This window comes from Carassius carassius, chromosome 38 (assembly GCF_963082965.1).
Source record: "Carassius carassius chromosome 38, fCarCar2.1, whole genome shotgun sequence".
In the NCBI taxonomy this organism is placed as follows: Eukaryota; Metazoa; Chordata; class Actinopteri; order Cypriniformes; family Cyprinidae; genus Carassius; species Carassius carassius.
This window is the reverse complement of record NC_081792.1, coordinates 6,348,557-6,365,845: the sequence shown is the minus strand read 5'-3', so window position 1 is coordinate 6,365,845 and position 17,289 is coordinate 6,348,557. Positions and strand designations below refer to the sequence as shown.

Genomic DNA, 17,289 nt, shown 5'->3' with positions numbered 1-17,289 from the left:
AAATTGTAACCATTGATCTCTAAGTACAGCATCCCTGGGAAGGCCAAACAAAGGTGATTTGAGCGAGATGAAAATAACAGCGTTTCGATGACATGGCGACAAACACAAATGCAACTCTTCCTCTTCTCCGTTGGAGTGCAACAAGACCACGACCCCTTTTTTGTGTATTCATGTGGGCGGAGGTTAGTCAAAAACCGTTTTAGTGACATCATTACTGCAGGAACTAGAGGGATGTAGTCCAAACTGGTCGTTCGATGTAGGCGATTCTGTTAAAATATCTCACTTGCCATTGAACTTTGAGCTTTAGAATTTTACAGATATTATTTATACTCTAACAACAACATTACACCCTAACTAAAGTTTAAAACATGGGATCACAAAGAACGGGACCTTTGAGAGCATAGATCGTAATTTAGATATATTTTTTAAATGGAAAAATGCAGTTTTACAAAGAGTTTATAGGTCCTATAATTAACACCTCTGTTTTTTTATTTTATTTTTTATTTTTACTTTTTTTATCAGAATTTAGCAGTAATAAATTACTCATGATCCAGTTTCTTATATCAACTATGCATTCCGTTGAAATTGGTACGTTTCGCCAGGCCGCAAAGAATCATCATCAGCATAACTGAAAGCTAACACGTGTTTCCTGATGATATCTCCCAAGGGTAACATGTAAAGCGTGAAGAGTAGCGGCCCTAGTACTGAACCTTGAGGGAATCCATTCTGCACTTATGATTGATATGATCCTCTTCATTCACTGCTACAAATTGATGGCAGTCATAGAAGTATGATTTAAACCATGCTAATGCACTTCCATTAATGCCAACAAAGTTTTCTAGTTTATGCAAAAGAATGTTGTGGTCAATAGTGTCGAATGCAGCGCTAAGATCCAATAAGCACTAATAGAGAGACCACCATCCATGATCAGATGATAAGAAATATATTTGGGAGGATACTACCTTTTCTAGTATCTTGGACAGAAAAAGGATATTCGAGATTGGTCTGTGATTAACTAGTTATACTAGTTATATATAACAAGTTGTGTTTTTGTTTTTTGTTTTTTGATGAGAGGCTTAATAACAGCCACTTTGAAGGTTTTGGGTACATATTCTAATGAAAATGAAAAATTTATAATAGTCTATTATTATAAGAGGATCTATGACTTCTGGAATCACCTCTTTTGTTATTTTCACGCGCAAATGAAGCGAATGATCTCAAAATGTTCAAGCGGCAAACTAGACACGGTAGACGTGAATTTGACGCTCTATTCGCATTTGTTGTGAACACAGCATAAGATGGCAGTGCCACAGCGAATGTGGACGGTGTAAATTCAGATGGTCGGAAGATCATATGTCCATGCACACGTCACGAGTGAGTTTATCTGAAAATCGTATGGACGAGATGATATACGACACGATTTTACGACCTGCCAATTTCCGAAGCAATCGCACAAAGTTGATAGACATGTTCGACTTGAAGCACCGCTGCACAGAAGGTTCACTGTATAACATTAAAGTAACGCGAGAGCGATAAGAGAGCACACGGATCCAATGTATTCAAAACGCTCTCGTGGTACTTTGATGTCACACAGGTGATCATTCTGTGCAGTGCTGCTTCAAGTCCAACACGCCTAATATAACTGCTCTCCCTTTCTCATAACTGCATATAAAATATTAATAAGAGTCTTGACTGTTTCCTACACATACAGGTTCATACAGGAAGCCGGGACGTCTGGTCACCATAGCGCGTGTGTGTGTGTGTTCTTGTATATGGATTATAAATATCTGACATATGTATTACAATGTAAACATGGTTTATGAGGACAATTCCTGTGCCCTCGTAAACCAAATTGCTTTAAAAAAAAAAAAACTAAACAGTGTTTACTTGAAATTTTAAACATGATTGATAGAGGTAGTGTATGTGGATAGAATACACAGTATAGAAAACTGTTACGTCTATGGAGAGTCACCGTAAACTACATATGCGTGTGAGAGAGAGAGAATTAAAAAGCATGGTACACGTTGCTAGAAACCTCATACAGTGCTCGATGTTCCTGTCAGAGTTCATCGAGTTTATCCTCCTGGTCAATTGTCCACATTCGCTGTGGCACTGCCATCTTATGCTGTGTTCACAACAAATGCGAATAGAGCGTCAAATTCGCGTCTACCGTGTCTAGTTTGCCGCTTGAACATTTTGAGATCATTCGCTTCATTTGCGCGTGAAAATAACTTCATAACAGATGCGAATTCGCGTAATGGGGGGGCTTCTGCCAGCTGAGTTCACTCAGCATTTTCAACCACCATTTTATTCGGATAATTTTCAAAATATTACTGTTATCGTGTCATGAAATGTAGTTTTAAAAGTATTTCAGGCGAGAATGTAGTTGTTTTAAACTCAAATATGCGATTTATTTAGAAAGACAGTGTCTATTTAAAAAAATGTGTTTCGCCGATTTCTGAGATGAGCTCCATGTGATCAGCTCACTGACAACATCAGTCATTCCTCCTTGTTGAATGAGTGGAGAAGGGTATTCCTGCACAACCGGAGGCTGCAGGAACATACTATTGAATGAGTGACTCCTAGCAGGCTCCTGATTGGTTAACGCGGCACGAATTGACGCCAGAGTTAAAATTTTTCAACTCGGGCGGCAGACGCAAATTCGCGTCAAACGCTTAAATGCACAAAAGCACCATTCGTGCCTAATGCGCGTATCGCGCTAAACGCTCAATTTACGCGTCAATTCGCGTCTTTCGCGCCGCGCTAAACGCCTCATTTGCGCCGCGAGACCTCCAGACGCACGTAAACGCGCCTTTGCATTGACTTAACATTGAAATCATTCGCGCCAGATGTTCTATTCGCGTTTGGTGTGTACACCGCATTAGTCTTTCTTCTTCTGTGGTTTTCCTAGTTCGTGATTGGTCAACTTCAGCTAGATCAACAAATCGGCTCATTCAACCACACACGTCATGAATTCAAACCGATAGCTAACGAACTTTTTAGACGTTTAAAAATGATCAGGAGGTCGGGAAGTGCTCATAAACCACTCTGCTCGGCTCGTAATTCCTCCCAAATGATACGAGCCACGAGCATACACGATTTCCACATGATTGAAAAAAATCTGGAATAGGATTTAACTTACAAGTTGTTGGTTTAGATGATTAAACAAGTTTATACAATTCTTCCTCTCCTATAGTAGAGAATGAGTCCTCAGCGGATCTATAGAGCACTGTCTGATGCGATACTGTAGGTGACTGCTGCATGGTTACAATTTTATTTCTAATAGTATCAATCTTAGAAGTAAAGTAGTTCATAAAGTCATTACTGCTGTGCTGTTGGGAAATGTCAACACTTGATGATGCTTTATTTTTTGCTAATTTGGCCACTGTATTGAATAAATATCTGGAGTTATGTTTGTTTTCTTCTAAAAGAGACGAAAAGTAATCAGATCTAGCAGTTTTTAATGCTTTTCTGTAGGATAGGTTACTTGCCTGCGAAGCATTACAAAAGACCTTTAGTTTTGTTTTCCTCCAGCATTTTCATCATGATACCACACGATAATTGTAGCAAAATGCAGTGGGAATTTCAAAATGCATTCTGAGCCAAATTTGCAACAAGATGGTTGCAAAAATTATTTCAATGTCTATTATTTTTCTTAGATGCATTGACATTAACACTTAAGAAATTTCAACTTCATTTTCATCAAATACCACACAATAATGTAGTTTAATCGATGTGGATTTGGAAATGCATTCCTAGCTGATCATGCCCCAGCCTGTCAATCATTACATCAAGGATGGGCTCAGCAACAAGATGCACAATAGGTCAATATTCACCATTAACCAAACGCTTTTCACCTGCCTCAACAATTTCTCACTGTTTTACACTCTGATTGATGCACATAAGTAAACATACACTTTTACCTATTTGCTACCATACTTTATTTTTCTCCTATAATAGATTGCGTGTCTCCAAGCACCTAAGCATTGCAGGTGTGTCGCATATCTCACTGTCTGCACGCCAAGCAGAGTATGGGAGAGTACAATTCATGCCAACAGCCTGTAATTTAACTGAATATTTAGCAAGAATTCATGTTAAACACATTTAGCTATAGCTTGATACAGATACACATTGGATCTCTCAAATAAGAAGGTTATAATGACGCAAATAGCAGAGTGGGAAGTTATAGTTCTCAAGGAGTTTGTCTGTTCCTTTTACTGAAAATGTTCAGGTTAAAGCATGATTTAAACCGGTACAGCACATTCACATGCAGTCGCTTTCACAATAATGTATTCAAACAAATGTAATCTTACAGTGCTACTTCATCTGTAGCTGATTCTGAATGAGCAGAAATCTGTGTGTAATGGATGAATATAATATACAAGTTTCACTTTTTTAATGGAATTAGTGAAATACAGTAAATCAACTTTTTGATGATATTCTAATTATATGATCAGCACCTGTAGTGTAGAACTGCACTGTCTGTTTGCTTATGTGCATTAATCGGAGTATAAAACAGTGAGAGATGTTGCACCATTTTGCTGCACATTTGGCTCCGAATGCATTTTGAAATTCACACTGCATTTTGCTACACTTATCATGTGGTAACATGATGAAAATGCAATCTAAAGTGTCCTACCCGTAAGTCGAAATGCATGTTGGAAAAATGGCATTTAAATGATAATTTTGCTACAGTTTTTACTTTGACATGTTAAACATATCTAATCCATTTGAGGTATGCAATTTGATTTTAATTTAGCAACTTATAAAGCATTAAAATGTTTTTCATTTACATATTAAAACTAGTGTAGAAAATGACAAATGTAAAACCATTTTCATTTTCATTTTGCAGTAAATGTTCTACATGTATAGGATAAATTAATTTTAATTTTGCACTAATTGTTGCACATATGTATCGGAAAATATAAACGGAAACGGAAATACATTTACATACGCTTTTTTACATATTGTATTGTCATTTTGCATGTTACATTTTAAAATGAATGTTGCTACCGATATGTTTCCTTTAAACTTGCATTTACCTGTGCCATCATCATAGTAAAATGATTAAGGTATCTGTAATTCAGAATTCTTTAATAACTCCCAACCAGTAAACATACAGTAACTGCTGTTCTTTTAGCAGATATACATTTATATTTGTGTTTTTATACATTTCAGACAGAGGAAGAGTTCTTTGATCTGACTGGAGAGCCGCAGGAGAAGGAACTGGAGATAGAGGATGAAGAAGATAAATCTGATCAAGATGAAGATGAACAAGACTATGAAGAGCTTGTTGACAACTCACCCAAAGAAAGACAAAAGAACATGAGTAGAGATAATTCTTTGAAGAAAATTCATAGTCTGAGAAACATGGTCCAAACTTTACAGCAACAAGGTAGGTATTATCAGGCATCATTTTGAGATTCTTTCTAAGTGAAGGCTGAGAACATTTCCTATTATTTTGTGTTAACAGGTCTGTCAGGGCCTGTCCTGTGGCTAAAGAATTCACTTAACAGAACTGCTGATGACCGCGAGGAGGATGGTGAGTTACTTGCCTCTCTGTTACTTCTGCTTGCAGTTAGAGTGAAAGTATTCACAGATCTCCAGAAATATATCTGAGGTTTGAGAGTGTACAGTAGGAGATTACTCAACATGCATCCCTCAAAGCATTTATTTTGGTCTGCATGAGCAAAAACAAGCATATGAATAGAGAGAGGTGTCCATTTTCAGAAGTATTTATAGTATTTACCTTTTTTATTTGTAGCATTTCATTGTTCTTTGAGGTTCTCCTTATGTAAGAAAAAAATATGGGTTTATTAACACAAGCACTCTTTTTTTGAATGTAAAAAAGTGTTTTGAAAACAAATGTTAAGTCTTCTTTTACAGACAAAGAATTATGAAATTATTTACTGTGATGTTACAGCTGCCAGATTTAATACAGTTGGCACTGCGTCATCTTTAAAAAAAAAACATTATTTTTTTTTTTTTTTTCGAACTCCTAGTTTACAAAGCGGTCTCAAAATTGAGAGCTTTGTCCAATGTCCTGCAAGGGGTAAAATGGTGTCCCACATTACCGATTACTGGTTTCAAGGTATACAGCTATTTGAAAATGTTACGGTTTCAAGACCACTAATATTTTCCATTATACCTTTCCTGCGGTATGGCTGTTTTCCATGTCTCCTCAATGACTGAAAGAGTAGGAATCCCTCCGGCTGAGTTCAGTGTAGAGAGTAACACTGACCCCTCCTCCTCCTGTTGGTGCGAGCGAGCAGTGTGTGTAGGATGACCGTGTCCTCGCAGCTTTCAAAAGTATACTCAACCGCAGATGAGCAAGTATGGATGAGCTAGCTTGCAAGATGTGTAAGCCCTCTTGATGACGATCAATCAAAGAAAAAAAAAAAAGTAATTCTACGGTTTCTAATGTTCTGTACGTTGCTCAGAAACAAAAAATATTGTGGTCCAGTGGGAAGAATTTTTTTTTTTACCCAGTAATTTAATAACACTTTTATGAACTGTAAAAACAATACTGTGAAACCGTGATATAATAAACAATACAGCAACATATTGTCTGCTAATTAAAAAGAAAGTGGAAATAAATAAATCGTCATGAAAATAAACAGTATATAGCCAAAAGTTTGTAGACCCCACTTTTAAGTAATGGTTTTGCCATTTCAGTAATTGTTGTGAAGTAAAAGTTGTACCGATAATAGATATTGAAGATACCAAAAGCTCTGGAAAATCTGGCTGTAGCATTGATTTGCCAATAGTTTTCAAAATCAATAATATAAATGAAAATTTTCCACTTAATGTAAAAAGTGTTATATTTTATTAGAAAATTAAAAAAGGTGTTTTGTAATTAAAAAAAGTTTTACTTTATAACTTAAATGTGGTATTGAAGAATGTTATATGTTCACCAATACAATAACGCTTTTGATTAGGGAACATTATTCACTATTATCTACACACTGTTTGCAAAATAGAAACAGGCAAAATGATTTCAGTGTTTGCATAAATCCAATAGAAAATTATGTAATAGAGCCTGTTTGCCTAAAGCTTCTAATGAAAGCAGTGAGGCTGATCACACAGGAAGAAGCTCAAACCATAAATGAACCTATAGATACATAATATTCATAATGTATTTATATATTCATATAACATGACGCAACAGATAAATTTAAAAGGGAATTCCACCAAATGCTTATACATTTTAGTCTGTTTGTTGCAAAACAACAGACACCTGCGCTTTGCATTAGTGGAAGTTGGCACTGTCTATTTCATGCTTTGTTTTCTTTCCCCCAAAAAATATTATCCATATGCTTTGAATAAACTTAGTTTATTCCATATTTTTTCCATAAACGTAGTTGTCCAGCCAACTTGAATTTGGCTATTGAGCATTTAAGTAGTGCAACCGCACACTGTGAGTGTGAATATACAGTATATGGTTCAAACCTTTGTCTTGAATGAATTCCATAAACCAGTGCTTCTAAAACCTACCCTGAGGACCCCACCACTCCACATTTAGTTTTTCTATCTCATCTAACACAACTAGAGTTCTATTTGGTGTGTCCCACAAAAGAGAAATACAATATGTGCATTGGTTTGGGATCTCCAGGACAGGGTTGAGAAGACATTAGCAAATGAAACAAAGACAACACAACAGCCTCCTATCATGTCTAAAGTTGTTTGTTACAGCACGATTTGTTTCTCTTCAAAACAGTGACTGTATCTGTAGAAATCCCTAGAAACCACCCTAACAACCTAACCTCATTCTGGAAGGTTTTGCACAGGCAAATCCACTCACAGGTTTTTGTCAAATGCAAAAATATTTACATTTAAAATATGGCGCCTCTTTCTCCAGGTGTTTCTCATCCTGTGGCACTGGTTCCTCTGACAGAGGAGAATGAAGATGCCATGGAGAACAAGACTTTCCAAAAATTTCTACGCACAGTCGGTATCCGTGCACCCACAGACGGACAGGTTGGTTTGAGCTTCAGCAGCTTCCGTATTGCCATAATAGTGATTATTTGAAGACACTTTACAATAAGCCTTTGGTTCTCAACCTTTTTTTAGTACTGGACCCCCATAATATCTCAAACAATTCTCATGGACCCCCACCCACCATTAATATTGATGTTTTTCTGTTGTGTCAGGTCCACTGGTAGATGGCCCATCAAGTTTGTTAAGCCACTTGTCCATATGCCAGTCTCGATAACAATTTTTTTATTTGGCAATATACCGCCCCAGAAATAATTGCAAAAACATTATTATTGTCATTTAAAGACCATTTTATGCCATTGACTATATACTGATGTTTCAGTATCAGTACTGGGCTGTCAGTCATTGTTATGCCAGCAGGTGGTGGCAATGGATTGACTTTACAAGGGAGTCATCATTAAAAACCATTAAAGGGATTTCATCGAAAAATCTAAATTATGTTATTAATAACTCACCCTCATGTTGTTCCAAACCCGTGAGACCTCCGTTTATCTTTGGAACACTGTTTAAGATATTTTAGATTTAGTCCGAGAGCTCTCAGTCCCTCTATTGAAACTGTGTGTACGGTATACTGTCCATGTCCAGAAAGGTAAGAAAAACATCATCAAAGTAGTCCATGTGACATCAGAGGGTCAGTTAGAATTTTTTGATGCATCGAAAATACATTTTGGTCCAAAAATAGCAAAAACTACAACTTTATTCATCATTGTCTTCTCTTCCGTGTCTGTTGTGAGAGAGTTCAAAACAAAGCAGTTTGTGATATCTGGTTCACTAACGAATCATTCGATGTAACCGGATCTTTTTGAACCAGTTCACCAGATCGAACTGAATAGTTTTAAATGGTTCGTGTCTCCAATATGCATTAATCCACAAATGACTTAAGCTGTTAACTTTTTTAATGTGGCTGACACGCCCTCTGAGTTCAAACAAACCAATATCCCGGAGTAATTAATTTACTCAAACAGTACACTGACTGAACTGCTGTGAAGAGATTTTCCTCACTTCTTTGTCCTCCTCCTCCACCTCTTGCTTCATCTCTAATAGCTGATGACTTTGCAACGTTTTTCATTAATAAAATTAAACACATTAGTGCACAATTTTCCACACCACAATCAGTCAAGCTCATATCACCAGCAAACATACACTCATTTACATCCTTCTCTTCACTCTCTGAGGCAGAAGTCTCAAAACTCATCCTTTCTAATCACCCTACTACTTGCCCGCTTGATCCTATTCCATGTCATCTCCTTCAAGCCATTTCTCCTGCATTTGTACCTGCACCCACTCACATCATCAACACATCCCTCCACACTGGTGTTTTTCCCTCATCATTTAGACAGGCACGTATAACTCCACTACTTAAAAAAACCCAACCTCAACCCATCTCTTTTAGAGACCTACAGACCAGTCTTCCTTTCATTGCAAAAACACTTGAACGAGCTGTGTTCAACCAAGTCTCTACATTTCTCGCAAACAACAACCTCCTTGACAGCAACCAATCTGGCTTCAGAAGTGGACATTCAACTGAGACTGCCTTGCTCTGTTGTTGAAGCTCTAAGACTGGCAAGAGCAGAATCCAAATCTTCAGTACTTATCCTGCTTGATCTGTCTGCTGCTTTTGACACGGTTAACCACCAGATCCTTCTATCAACCCTACTGGCAAAAGGCATCTCAGGAACCACACTTCAATGGTTTGAGTCTTACCTATCAGATAGGTCCTTCAAAGTATCTTGGAGAGGTGAGGTGTCCAAGTCACAACATCTAACTACTGGGGTGCCTCAGGGCTCAGTTCTTGGACCACTTCTCTTCTCTGTCTACATGGCATCATTAGGTTCTGTCATTCAGAAACATGGCTTTTCATACCACTGCTATGCTGATGACACTCAACTCTACCTCTCTGGTCGCTGTTGGACAATGTTTTCTCTACTTCCTGTTGGTCTTCTGTAGCAAATTGTAGCTCCGTGTAGCTGTTTTTATTTTATTTTTTTCTCTAGAATCTTTATCTTACTATCACTCTCTGTTTTTTAAAGTGGTAAAATATAACTTAATTCACACCATATTTCTGATATTATCGATCAATCTTATCAGATTAACTTTGATCGTTCACTTTTATTTTATATCCGTGAGTGCAGTACACCTGCAAAGCGTTAGCACTCGTTAGCTTGTCATTAGCGTTTTCATTCGAACCTATCGCTGTTTTCTTTTCTCCTCTCCCTCGCTCCAGTTTTTCACAAGTTCATCAAACAACCGCAGTAAGAATTTTCATCAAGCACGGTGAGTAATGGCTTCTCCTATCATTGTTTCTTGCACCTCTTGCCACATGTACAGTTTATCTATCTCTGTCGCTGATGAGGGATTCACATGTGATAAATGCAGGGAAATAGTTAGTTCAACTGAAATAGTATATTTCTTCGCTGCCCGGTGAAACACACCAATTTGAAAAACTAATGGATTGCATAGTCGATATAAAAAACTGGATGACGAGTAATTTCTTACTGCTAAATTCTGAAAAAACAGAGGTTTTAATTATAGGACCTAAAAACTCTGCTTGTAATAACCTAGAACACTGTCTAAGACTTGATGGTTGCTCTGTCAATTCTTCGTCATCAGTTAGGAACCTAGGTGTGCTACTTGATCGCAATCTTTCCTTAGAAAGCCACGTTTCTAGCATTTGTAAAACTGCATTTTTCCATCTCAAAAATATATCTAAATTACGGCCTATGCTCTCAATGTCAAATGCAGAAATGTTAATCCATGCATTTATGACCTCAAGGTTAGATTATTGTAATGCTTTTTTGGGTGGTTGTTCTGCACGCTTAGTAAACAAACTACAGCTAGTCCAAAATGCAGCAGCAAGAGTTCTTACTAGAACCAGGAAGTATGACCATATTAGCCCGGTCCTGTCAACACTGCACTGGCTCCCTATCAAGCATCGCATAGATTTTAAAATATTGCTTATTACTTATAAAGCCCTGAATGGTTTAGCACCTCAGTATTTGAATGAGCTCCTTTTACATTATAATCCTCTACGTCCGCTACGTTCTCAAAACTCAGGCAATTTGATAATACCTAGAATATCAAAATCAACTGCAGGCGGCAGATCCTTTTCCTATTTGGCGCCCAAACTCTGGAATAACCTACCTAACATTGTTCGGGAGGCAGACACACTCTTGCAGTTTAAATCTAGATTAAAGACCCATCTCTTTAACCTGGCATACACATAACATACTAATATGCTTTTATTATCCAAATCCGTTAAAGGATTTTTAGGCTGCATTAATTAGGTAAACCGGAACCGGAAACACTTCCCATAACAACCTATGTACTTGCTACATCATTAGAAGAATGGCATTTACGCTAATATTTGTCTGTTTCTCTCTTGTTCCGAGGTCACCGTGGCCACCAGATCCAGTCTGTGTCCAGATCAGAGGGTCACTGCAGTCACCCGGATCCAGTACGTATCCAGACCAGATGGTGGATCAGCACCTAGAAAGGACCTCTACATCCCTGAAAGACAGCGGAGACCAGGACAACTAGAGCCCCAGATACAGATCCCCTGTAAAGACCTTGTCTCAGAGGAGCACCAGGACAAGACCACAGGAAACAGATGATTCTTCTGCACAATCTGACTTTGCTGCAGCCTGGAATTGAACTACTGGTTTCGTCTGTTCAGAGGAGAACTGGCCCCCCAACTGAGCCTGGTTTCTCCCAAGGTTTTTTTCTCCATTCTGTCACCGATGGAGTTTCGGTTCCTTGCCGCTGTCGCCTCTGGCTTGCTTAGTTGGGGACACTTCATCTACAGCGATATCGTTGACTTGATTGCAAATAAATGCACAGACACTATTTAACTGAACAGAGATGACATAACTGAATCCAATGATGAACTGCCTTTAACTATCATTTTTGCATTATTGACACTGTTTTCCTAATGAATGTTGTTCAGTTGCTTTGACGCAATGTATTTTGTTTAAAGCGCTATATAAATAATGGTGACATTGACATTGACATTGACCTCTCATTCCATCCTGATGATCCGACGGTTGCTATTCGCATCTCAGCTTGTCTAACAGACATTTCTTCCTAGATGATGGACCATCACCTTCAACTCAACTTTGCCAAGACAGAACTGCTTGTGATTCCAGCAAACCCATCGTTTCATCACAATTTCACCATCAAGTTAGGCACATCAACCATAACTCCTTCAAAAACAGCTAGAAGTCTTGGAGTTATGATTGATGATCAGCTGACTTTCTCAGACCACATTGCTAAAACTGTCCGATCCTGCAGATTTGCTTTATTCAACATCAAGAAGATCAAGCCCTTTCTTTCGAAACATGCTGCACAACTCCTTGTTCAAGCTCTTGTTCTGTCCAGGCTGGACTATTGCAATGCCCTCTTGGCAGGTCTTCCAGCCTATTCTATCAAACCTTTACAATTAATTCAGAACGTGGCAGCAAGATTAATTTTCAATGAGCCAAAAAGAATACACGTCACACCTTCCAATAGCTGCTCCCATAAAATTCAAGTCATTAATGTTTGCCTACAAAACTACCACTGGCTCTGCACCCATTTACCTAAATTTGTTACTTCAGACTTATGTGCCCTCTAGAAGCTTGCATTCTGCAAGTGAACGTCGCTTGATTGTGCCATCCCAAAAAAGCACAAAGTCACTTTTACGGACTTTTAAATTTAATGTTCCCTCCTGGTGGAATGACCTCCCCAACTCAATCCGAGCAGCTAAGTCCTTAGCAATCTTCAAGAATAGGCTTAAAACACATCTCTTCCATCTTTATTTGACCCTCTAACTTTAACACTCACTATTCTAATTCTATTCTTCAAAAAAATCTAACTACCTTTCTAATCTTTTTGTATTCTATTTTCTTTTCATTTATTATGCAATTGTATGTGTGTGTGTGTATGTGAAAAGATCTCTAACACTAGCTTGCTCTATTCTTTTTTTTATTCTATCGTTTTCTTTTTCTTTTTTCTTTTTTTATTATATTATTTAAAATCCCATGCTACGTGTACTGTTAACCTAACTGAGACTTGTTATAGCACTTATATATCATTGCTCTTTTTGTTGTTTTTGATTGCTTCCACTGTCCTCATCTGTAAGTCGCTTTGGATAAAAGCGTCTGCTAAATGAATAAATGTAAATGTAAGAGAGAACTGAAGATGAACACTGAGCCGAGCCAGATAATGACTCATTCACGAGTCAAGAACCGGTTGCATCGGTTTTCGGATCACCAGTAGTTCTTTCGGACAGTTCGATTCAATAAACCGGTTGAAGAAAACTGTACACCGGGTTCTTTTGCACTCGACATAATGGCGTCATTGGCGATAATAGCCCTTGATTCAAGCCTTCGGTTTACCCGCGCTCATAACATTAGCACAGAATCAGTTCACAATCAACCACCAAAAGAATCAGTTCGGTTCAGATGCTCTGTGTGTCGGTCTGCTTCATGCTGAATCACACATGCGCAGTTTCATCAGCTCCTCGGTTCTCGAATCGGATGCGTCTGACAGAAACGGTTCTTGACTCTTGAACGAGTCATTATCTGGCTCGGCTCGGTGTTCATCTTCAGTTCTCTATTCACAGCAGTTCAGTCAGTGTACTGTTTGAGTAAATGAATTACTCCGGGATATTGGTTTGTTTGAACTCTGAGGGAGTGTCAGCCACATTAAAAAAGTTAACAGCTTAAGTCATTTGTGGATTAATGCATATTGAAAACACAAACTGTTTAAAACGATTCAGTTCGATTTGGTGAACTGGTTCAAAAAGATCCGGTTACATCGAAAGATTCGTTCGCGAACCGGTGGTAGGAGAGAGAGACCACAACAGCAGTCTTTCCTTTTTCGAGGACCTCCATGATGAGCTGTCAAAGTCAAGGAGCAAACCATATACTTCTCGCATCTTTGTGCCCTCGACATTGACTTTTTTGACTATCGTGGATGCGAAGTCGCAGGGGTATTCAGAGATGCCTCGGGTTGAAGAGACGCTCGCAAGCTATCTTTCGCCCGAATCGGCATCCTCGATAAAGAAACCTACTCTCCCCACTAAACCTTGTGGAGTAACATCATCGCTGGTGGGTAAAGCTTACCAAGCTGCAGGTCAGGCTGGTGCTGTGCTGCACACTATGGCAGTGTTACAGGCATACCAGGCTGACCTGTTGAAGGACTTAAGTGTGGGCAGTACGGTCGACGAGGAAGCGTTCGCTGAGCTTCGTCAAGCCACAGATTTGTCTCTCCGTGCGACCAAGCAAACGGCCCGTGCCATCGGTTGTTCTATGTCAGCTTTAGTCAGCACGGAGAGGCGTCTGTGGCTTAATTTGATGGGCATTAAAGGAAAGATTGTTTCTTTTAGACTCTCCTATCTCTCCATCTGGCCTGTTTGGCGATTCAGTTAATACAGTTGTCAACAGGTTTAAGGAAGTAAAAAAACATGAAGCATTCGTTCAGTTCTTTCCTGAGCTGATGCAGGTACGGTCACTTGAGCTACAAACTCTTCTGAGCAAAGAGGCTATAGAACATGTTCCTCTTCCAAGGAGAGAATTGGACTATTAGAGCAGATACTTCCTGGTTCCCAAAAAGGGTGGGGGAGTGCGTCCAATCTTAGATCTTTAAGGCTTAAACCGTACAGTCAAAGCGCTCAAGTTCAAGATGCTAACCGTCAAGACTGTCTTGTCGCAAATCCGACATCACGATTGGTTCATCACGATAGATCTGAGGGGCGCATATTTTCACATAGAAATTTTGCCACAACACAGGAAATTCCTGAGGTGGCTGCTATGTCCTAGTACGGGTGGACAACACAGAAACAGTCTCTTATATAAATCACCAGGGGGGTCTGCGCTCACGCAACCTGAACAGAATAGCGAGGCAGAGTTTTCTTTGGGCCCAGTACAAGTTCCTGTCACTCAGGGCAGTTTACATTCCAGGGCATTTGAATGTGGGAGCAGATTTACTGTCCAGACAGACAATACCAACGGGGGAATAGAAACTCCACCCAGAAGTAGTGAAACAGATTTGGAGAAAATTTTACAAAGTGAAGGTGGACCTCTTCGCCTCCCATCAGACAGCGCAATGTCCGCTCTACTTCTCTCTGTTAACCTGACTTGCATCCAGCCCCCCTAGGTCTGGATGCAATGGCGCACACATGGCCCAAAATGCGCCTGTATGTGTTTCCTCCAGTTTTTCTGCTCCCAGGAGTCCTAACCAGAGTTCGCCAACAAGGGTCTTGCCTTTTGCTGATAGTGCCACGTTGGCCGAACAGAGTGTGGTTCTCGGCGATATCTCTCCTCGACGGCTCGCCATGGGCAATTCCGGAGAGGAGAGACCTTCTGTCTCGGGCAGAGGGCACAATATTCCATCCCAGGCCCGACCTGTGGAATCTTCATGTTTGGCCCCTGATGGGTACCAATTGAGAAACACGGGGCTTTCACCGGATGTTATTGATACCATTCTTAGTGCTTGGGCTTCCTCCACCAGACAGAGTTATGCAAGTAAATGGGGTGTTTTTGAAAGGTGGACTTCATGAAAGAAAAAATTATCAACAGGCACATGCCCTGCCACTCTTAAGTTTTATGTGGCCACTCTTTCGGCTTGCCACGCCTTGATTGATGGTATGCCACTCAGGAGACACCCTCTGCTCTCTCGCTTCCTTGGTGGGGCCAGACGACTGAGTCCTACAGTAAAAACCAAGATGCCCCTTGTTCTCGGGTCTTGTTGAAACCCCCTTTGAACCTTTAGAATCAGCGTCTGATGAACTTCTGGCTCTGAAAATGGTTTTTCTCATGGCAATAACTTCTTTAAAGAGAATTGGGGATATGCAGGCTCTGTTTATCTCACCATCATGCTTAGACTTTGCCACAGGAATGATGAAAGTGATTTTGCATCCTCATCCTGATTACCTGCCTAAAGTTCCGTTTTCTGCTGTACATCTGGTCATTCAAGAGGCCTTCTGCCCTCCGCCGTTCACAACGCCGGAGAAGGAGAAATCTTATAGACTGTTCAGTCCATGCTCTTCAGACTTGCATCCACTGCACTAGCCAGTGGCGTAAGTCAGAGCAACTGTTCGTCTGTTATGGTGGTGTTAACAGAGGAGCAGCTGCCACCAAGCAGACCATGTCTCACTGGGTCAGGGATATAGGTCTTGCTTATGAGGCGCGCAGAAAAGCTTCGCATATAGGTCTTAGGGCTCACTCCACCAGGGGGGTTGCCTCCTCTAGTGCTTTAGCAAGGGGTGCCCCCTTACAACAGGTTTGTGATACAGCAGGTTTGGTCCTCTCCGCACACATTCATAAGATTTTATAGTTTGGATGTTCATGCTTCTCCGGGCTCTCATGTCCTTGAGTCACAAGATAATTTCTGAGGCCGCCTTATGGTTTTGTGAGCACACCTGCACAACCGTAGGGGTACAGACATTTTCAAGCACGGCGGCGTGGGTGTTCTTGTTCCCAATGCGCTGAGCAGCACAGCATCGACTGTAGCTTTCGAAAGGGAATGTTCCCGGTTACTTAACTGTAACCTTGTTCCCTGAGAAAGCGAAACGAGATGCTGCGCTCCGTTGCCATGCTGAAGATGTCCCAGGACTGCTCTTCAAAAAAAATATCCTGTTGATGCACCTGTGGCTTATCTATTTATAGCCCTGTGTTGTGGGCGCACGCCGATGACGTCATCAACCCAGGCTATATTACCTCCTGGGTCAATTCCATCAACGTGTTACACACATTATTCACAGCTGATCACAATTAAGACGTTTCCCAATTCGCTGAGCAGCGCAGCATCTCGTTCCACTTTCTCAGGGAACAAGGTTACAGTTAAGTAACTGGGAACGTTCCCTTTCAATACTACACTCATACTATATATGATTATGTATATGGGAAAAAAGGCTTTTTTTCTCCTTAAATGAATACTTTTTTTACTCATGCAGTAAAAACTGCGAAACCATTGATTTGTGCAATGTATTATAAATGAACCAATGGTTAGGAAGCGGAGCTACATGAGCCTATGGCGACGAAGCCCGCCAAAAAGGGTGAGGTTTTTGGCTATATAAGCGGGTGTTTAATGATAAAATGATATACATTTATTTTGTTCTCACATTCTTTCTTCTAACTCCTCCGTCACAGTGGCACAGATGACTGAGAGGCTCATTATGCAGCTCATTATGCAGGCCTTTGTCTTCTCAGGTGTAAATCACAATGATATTCATGATAGTTGACGCCTACTCGCATATGACTTTTACCAACAAAAAGTGTCTTAGAAAATTTTAATCGATATATTGTTTTCTGTATG

The 17,289-nt window shown here is 39.8% G+C and overlaps 1 protein-coding gene across 1 annotated transcript in view; it reads left to right on the top strand.

Moving 5' to 3' along the window:
• The window catches only part of timeless (timeless circadian clock), a 150,651-nt gene that overhangs the window by 122,978 nt on the left and 10,384 nt on the right, over positions 1-17,289 (top strand). The window contains exons 24-26 of the mRNA XM_059529031.1: positions 5,179-5,395; positions 5,474-5,542; positions 7,859-7,977. Of these exons, the coding sequence (XP_059385014.1) occupies positions 5,179-5,395; positions 5,474-5,542; positions 7,859-7,977 (405 nt within the window). The remainder of the gene's footprint in view (positions 1-5,178; positions 5,396-5,473; positions 5,543-7,858; positions 7,978-17,289) is intronic.